The sequence below is a fragment of the Pteropus alecto genome, unplaced genomic scaffold (assembly GCF_000325575.1).
Source record: "Pteropus alecto unplaced genomic scaffold, ASM32557v1 scaffold86, whole genome shotgun sequence".
In the NCBI taxonomy this organism is placed as follows: Eukaryota; Metazoa; Chordata; class Mammalia; order Chiroptera; family Pteropodidae; genus Pteropus; species Pteropus alecto.
The window spans coordinates 2,999,953-3,007,488 of record NW_006442109.1 but is presented as its reverse complement, the minus strand read 5'-3'; the positions used below and the strand labels follow the sequence as shown (position 1 = coordinate 3,007,488).

Genomic DNA, 7,536 nt, shown 5'->3' with positions numbered 1-7,536 from the left:
ATGAATGTCCTAAAGGTTTAGTCTCCAGTTCTATCAAACGCTTTCCACCAAGTTCTTCATTTTCATGATCTCTACTGAGCTCTTTGTAAGTGCTCAAATGAATCTGTCTAGCCATGGCCCTGAGTCCCATGGTGGTCAGACTTCTAAAAGGCAGTTTCCAATTTAATATCATGACCCCCTCATAGATGGCAGGAAATAATCAGTCATCCAACCGGCACTAGTGCAAGACTCAGCACTCAAGAGTTTAGTTTGTCCTTCTCTCCATGCCATCTCCCCCTAAACATCAAAACATTTTGATGCTATTTCTGTAATCTACTCCTGCTTATTTGGATATATAACTTTGCGGCGCAGATCAACTCAATCCTAAAATTTCATACAATCCAACTTCCCTATCAGAGCTGAATTATCATGACATCTTAATGTCATGGAGAAATATTAATCAGGTTCTACAGTTTATAATTTATGTTCTTTTCTACATATAGTTGAATATATTTGATATTTCAATAACCAAGTTTTAAAGAGTATTCATTGTGTAGCAAGCTTAGTCCATAGACTTGAGTGCATGCATAGCTTCTGGAATCCATTAACCCCCTTCTCATTGTTTGCAAAAGGTTATGTGGGTGGTAACTAGACTGCATTTATGTTTTCAAGAGTAGTGATTCCCAACCCTGGCAGGTCACCAGAACCACCTAGAGTAGTGCTACTCAAAGTGTGGCCTATGGGCCTGGGCCGGTTTGCAAACTTTTACCAGTCAGACAAGAGAAGTACAGAAATAAAGAGTAAGTTTAGAAACTCTTTTCTTTGACATGGCAACTGGACATTGCTATAATATTCAAGTGTGTAATTATTTTTTCTAATAATTAATTTTACTGTATTTCACAAAAGTATTGGTATTGATTTATAACAGATTGGAAATCAAAGAGAAAAAAACTGGTCTTTTACTAAAGACAGTTTAAGAATCACTGATCCTGTCCCCATGCATGAGATTTTAATTTCCTAAATCCAGGGTGGGTCCCAAGAGTCTCTAAATTTTAAAAAGGTCACCAGGTCGCTCTGCTAAGAATGGAAACCACTATTATAGGTCCACTGCTTTAGAACCATATCTTTTATTTTCTGTGATTGTTGCTTTTGTATTTAGGGTTAGGAACCTATTAGAGCTGATTAGAGTTTTAACCTGCTCATCAGAGAAATGCACACGCTCAGTAAATTCAGCGATTATAGGCGGTTCTCAGATGCGTGGTGGCAAACCCCTGGTGTGAACATCGTGGGAGGATGGAGAAAGGTGAACCAATGTTAAGTAACAAGTCCCGATACTGCTGTTGAACCAAAGGCTTTGTAAAACACATGTGAAACTTGGTGGATAATTGATTGTCTGTAGTTTTTTATCATGTTGCCCTGTTTCTCTGGCTTATTAATCCTGTGAAACTCCACATGAGCACTTTATGAGGACAAACATTTTCAAAGGAAGCTTTAATACCATTACAAAGCACTATAAAATATTTGCTTCTGAAAGCAATGAGTAGAGAAGAAAGGGATTCCCAAGGTGTGATGGTGACTCATTCTAAACTTTAAACACCGAACTTCAGAAATACATGGAATATTTCTAAGGATGCAGGATTTCTAAGAGGACTCTCTTAAATTCTGACAATCACCCACGATAAAGTATGAACTGTAAAAATATAAGATTAATACAGATTAAAATATGTATAAGACACACTATGGAAGAAGATGCCAGTATATGCTTCTGGTATGAATAATTATTATACAATAATTATTATAAATGAGTACCAAGTTAGATTCTGAGCTTCCTCTGAGCTAAGGCAAATGGGAAACATACATTCCTTAACTTTTTAAAGTGAGAAAGATAGTACATTATTTTAAAATCTTTACATAAAAATTCCTTACACAAATGTTTCATGAGAGGCAAACAGTATGGTAAGCAATAAATGTATCCAGGTTGCTATACCCCCGCTCCGCCCCCACACTTTCTCTCTCGCTTTCTCTCTCGCTTTCGCTTTCTTTCTCTCTCTCTCTCTCTCTCTCTCTCATTAATCCCATGAAATTCCACATGAGCTCTTTATTAGGCTTGAGGGAGGGGGTCAAATTACTTACTTTTCTTCATTTCTTCGTTTCCTTTACATATAGTTTGTTTCAGTTGTTCAATCCTCATCTTGCAGGACATTATTTTCCATCTCTTAAAAAGTATGTAATAAATATCAGAAACTGGTCTCTTAAATTAATATGATTATCTACCTGGTATCGCTACCTAGTTTCAGGTATATCTTAGAAAGCATAATGAAGAAAAGACCAACATAGTTATACTTATAGCTTTTGTAACTATGGTGGATTACAAAAAAAAAGAGACAATGTTATTCTTGTTCGAAACAGAACCTGCTAGGAAATTAAGAGTGAAAGAGAAATTCATATAGTTCTTTTGTATAGTGTTAAGGAGGAGCACAGAGAAAAATGTTGAAGGATATTCTCTTAATATGCTCTGTCTAAAATATAGCTAGTGGTAACAGGTGGCTATTTAAAAGTCAACTAAAATTACGTAAAATAAAAAAATTCAGTTCCTTACTCACACTACCCACACGTCAAATGCTCAACACCACTTATGACGAATGCCTACCATACTGGTCTGTGTAGATACAGAACATTTGCATCATCACAGAAAATCCTATTGATGCATTGCTCTAAACTCTTAGTGCTAGTTACGGAGGAGACCATTAACATCACTGTATTATCTCACCAATATAATAAACGAATATTACTTCTGAAATAATTAACCCATTTTCTGTTTAGGAAAAAAAGTGAAGCTCGCTGCCAGTGTTAATTTAATTTTACATAAATACACTTTGAGGCTGAAGCAAATCTGTGAAAATAAAATATAAAAACTGTTCTTGGAGTTATTTCTAAAGAGAACTTGTCTCTAATCCTAATGTATTTGACTTAAGAAATGTATACTTAAGTCAAATTCATCAAATGAACCTTTGGCTAGTAACTGTTCGAGAACGATGTTAATATCACACATAGGAATGCTATGTTTTCTAGGATTTGACATTCTCAGTGATTGAGAATTACTGTTTTGTAAGTGGAAATACCACTACTAAACACAGAATACTATAAAGAGAATGATGTCATTTGTTTCCAAAGACTATCCATATACTAGAGTGATGTGAAAATAATAACAACAGCAAGATATTTTGTGGCAAACATTGGGGGTAAAGTTAGGACTGTAATCTTCGAGTTATTTTGGGATAAACGCTGTAGCAGCAAGTGACACTGGCGAGTATTCTCAGGGCAATCGGGAAATGGGTTAAAACTGGAATAAAACAGAAGTTTGTAAAAAAGTATATAACTCATGTAAGATTTCTTGAAAAGCCTCAGACAATTTTATGAAACATGAAATTTACATTACCAGGATTTGGGTACAGCCTCCCCCAAGGTGAATAAAAGGATCAGTACAAATGTGACCTAATAGTTAAAAAGTATGATTATCTAGTTTATCTGTAAGTGAGGTTAATTAAACAACACTCAAATGTTTTCAGTGTTTAACATCTAAGTAGTCTGACAGTACAAGACACACAGTAGATTACAGGGATGTTCTGGAGAGCAAAATGCTAGCCTCTCCAATGGAGTGAGGAGACATTTGAAAATAGATTCATGGTGAATGGTGGATTCAGGAATAAACTGGCAATGATATATCTTCACTTTTAAGAGGTATTAGTCTTTAAGAATCAACACTTAAGTTTTTGATAGAAAAATGGGTTTAAGATTCTTTGTAATAACCTTTTATGATCTTTTCCCATACAACATATTTTGTTTCCACAATATTCAGAGCATGAACAGAATTCGCTTGTCACAAATATTCTTTATTATTTAAAAATTATAAGTGATGCTTATTATTGTCAAAAAAATTACACATCGCAGAAGAGAAAAAAGAAAGTGATTGTTAGCATGACTCCTCCCAATTCCTCAAGAGTATTCTCCATTAAGGTCTGGCATCCATCTTTTCAGATTCTTTAGAGTATATGTATAATTAAAACAGATATTCACACGAATGGAACTATACTTCACTCTAGCCTACTTTTTGATTTTTCATTAAAAAATATACCTTGGACTGCACTCTTTATCAATACATGTAGACTGACATTCTTTTTAACAGCTACACAGTATCATAATTATTTAACTCATCCTGATCGATTAGCATTTAGATTATATAATAACTTCACTACTAGTGCTGCAAACAATCCGCTTCTTTATACATAAATCTCTGCATTCATGTGCATTTCCTTAAGAAAAATTGCCAGACATACCATATGTGCATCAAAAAGAAAACAACAGACCACCACCAAATTGTTCCCCAAATATGTCAATGTATATTCCCACCAAGAGAATAAAAATGTTATCAAACTCCTTATTTTCATATGTATTTATTTTTCATATATATTTATTTTTCATATGTATTTATTTATGTTCGTTTTGCTTATAAAGGTCCTCTCACTCCCAGGTTACATAAACACTCTCCCATATTTTCTTTTCATATTTTTATGAGTTTACTTTTCGCATTTAATCATCAGTCCATTTAGAATATGTTTTTATAGTAAGTTTCCTTAAAAAGGATAGCCAATTGTTCTTATATTTCTATGTCAGTACCAGACTTCATACATTGTCTACACAATTAATTGCCAATACCCTGTTTTCGGTATCTAGACGAACTATTTGAGACCCCCACATTACAAATATATTCGAAGAGAAGATTGCCAAAAATGATCAAAAATAAATTTTAATGCACTATGGTTTTTTACACTCTATCAACTTAAAAACATGTAATCTTAAGTATAAAGAATATTATTTAAATAGTTCTTACAGCTTACCAACTGATCTGTTATCCGTTTTCCTTCCATAGCTTTTAACACTCTGTATGGAGAAGAGATATGAGAATAAGCTCTTAATAAAATTTTGTGAAGCTCTAAAATGTAAAATCAAGAACTTTTTAAAATAAGGTCTTACAAATGGCTAGAAACACCAAAGTGGGACTTAAGCATTTAAAAGTGTTTTCCAAATTCCCTGTTCTCTGCAATTTTTTCTCACTTTTCCTTTTGCATTTCTAACACAGCCCAGAGCTTTTCTATAAACATTAACAATAAACTTACATAATAACCAGAGCCTCTGTCCTCTGTCATAACTGAAATTTTCCATCAGTCATAATTAATAGTGATAATTAAGAGAATTTATGATTGAAAATCCTATGATCATCTCCCAAAGAAATGGCACAAGCCAATATCTATCAAAATTTGTTCCATGGAATGAAGTGTTATAGAAGTTTCTGTGAGGTGAACACACAACGTAAATACATATATGCTTTACTGTTAAAATGTACAGCTGCAACTTAATGGATTTCGTTAACCAATGTCACCATAAAAATAAAAAATAATAATTAAAAAATAAGTTTCTCTGATCACATAAATTAGAGAAACAACCGAGTTAAATAAATCCAAGCAGGTTTCTCTAATACAGGGCATCTCAGAAGATTTAATCTGCTTATCAATGTGTTATCTGACCTGGGGTGTGTCTAGAGAACAGTGACTAGGTCAGTTTGGGATAGAGTTCTTTGGACAATTCTCAAATCCAGAGGGTAAGATGCATCAGGGGTGCTTGTTAATAACTCATACTCTCAGGCCTCCCTCAGCCCTACTGAATCAGAATACCTGAGGACTGGATTTCAAGAATCCACGTTTTTAACCATTACCTCAGTGAATGCATTCTGATAGAGATGAGATGCAGATCACACTTTGGAAAACACTGATAGAGAAGAAGGTAAATGGAAACAGTAACGGCCTACAGAGGCCACTATCACTCGTCTAATATGCCTACTGTGCTGGGCCCATTTACTATATATCAATTATCAGGGCCAGGAGTTCGATTCACCCACCCAGTCACTGAGTACCTACTGTGTATCAGACACTGGGTCGAATCCCACTGTTTTCTAGAAACTTGATAACTCTATTTTGTTTCTCCAAGATGCAGTGCTCTTCCACTCTTGGAGATTATATCCTAAATTTAGTAAATTAGCAATCCATGTATCCGCATACCACAACACTAAATTAAACCACATGGTGACTAAATAACCACCACAAATAAAAGCCGAAAGAAAACTCACTGTTTTTGAAATTCTTCTTGCTTGCTCTTAAGTTGACTTAACCGTTCCTTCTTGTCTATAAACCTGTAAGAAAAAAATCGGTGTTTTATTTATGTTCATTTTTTTCAGTTCAATGAGATTATGCAAATTCAGAGAGCCAATCTTTTCTGCAGACTCATCTGGAAATGTCATCGTCTTCAAAATAACTACTGTACATATCTTCTCAATGGAATGCACAAGGCTGCTTACCACTTGCTTATTTTAAAACTAAGTTCAAATTCTCAGCTTTAAAATTCTTTCATGGGTTTATAAAATATATTTATAGGTTTTCCCCTCTCCCAGGTTAAATTATTTTCCAAAACAGGCACATCACAGCACTAAAGTGAATTTGAATTAAAAAAAACTGAGGCTTCTGTTATAAAGGTAATTTTAATTGTTATGCTTCATTTAATCCTTCTCTCATCTATAAACTGATTCCCTATCATTTTTAAAGTACATTTTTTTCTTACTGATTTTATTGCTAGTCATTACAGATTAACGAGTTACTTAGTAAAAGTTACCAAAAGGAAGGGATATCATATTGTAGTTCGTTTTCTCTTTGTCAGTCTTCTAACCTTATAATTATTTTCTTCCTGTTAGCTGGCGTTTAGTTTGCCCTCTCCCTCCCTCCCCTTTTTTTCTGTTTCAGGTGGAAACTCAAATCATCTATTTTATGCCTCTTTTCAATATTTAACCATATAAAGTTATAAATTTTCCCCTAAGTATTGCTTTAGCTAAACCTAAAGTTTTTGAAATGGTGTATTTTCATTATCATTTAGTTTGAAATTTCTAATTTTCCATAAGATTTCTTCTTTGATTCTTAAGTTTAGAAGTGTATTGTTTAATTTCCAGACACATGAGCTCTTCTAGGTAACTTACTGTTATTGTCTTCTAATTTGATTCTGATAAGGCTGCAGAACATATCAATTAACTTATCAGGCTTTTTCTATCTGCCTGCAACTTATAACAAAGGATCTTCAACAATATTAAGAAATCTAATGATACATTCTTCTGCTCTGTGTACTCTTGGACATATGAGTTATTTGCTATATGTTTCCACTTCCTTGTATCAAAAATGAAAAGCTGACGTGTTATTTATTTCTTACTAAAGCAATGTGGTGATTCATGTTCCCATAACCTGAAGGAAACAACAAAATGACAAGGCTCATCAAACCATACAAAGGACAGACATGGGGGATAAAATCTTGCTTTTAGATTTTTAGAGGCTATAAAAATTCTCCTTTCAGATCTGTTGTAAAAATGCCACTGCACTTTGCACTAAAACAAATTGGGATGACAAACAACTCTACCCAGCTTTATATAGAGCTGGTTGATTCTCTTGGGCTTTGTTAAAA

At 33.9% G+C, this 7,536-nt stretch overlaps 1 protein-coding gene across 1 annotated transcript in view; it reads right to left on the bottom strand.

Annotated features, from left to right (window-relative positions):
• ATG14 (autophagy related 14) overlaps positions 1-7,536 on the bottom strand; it is a 35,671-nt gene that overhangs the window by 17,835 nt on the left and 10,300 nt on the right. The window contains exons 2-4 of the mRNA XM_006920157.3: positions 6,164-6,226; positions 4,878-4,920; positions 2,113-2,194 (exon numbers count right to left, since the gene is read on the bottom strand). Of these exons, the coding sequence (XP_006920219.1) occupies positions 2,113-2,194; positions 4,878-4,920; positions 6,164-6,226 (188 nt within the window). The remainder of the gene's footprint in view (positions 1-2,112; positions 2,195-4,877; positions 4,921-6,163; positions 6,227-7,536) is intronic.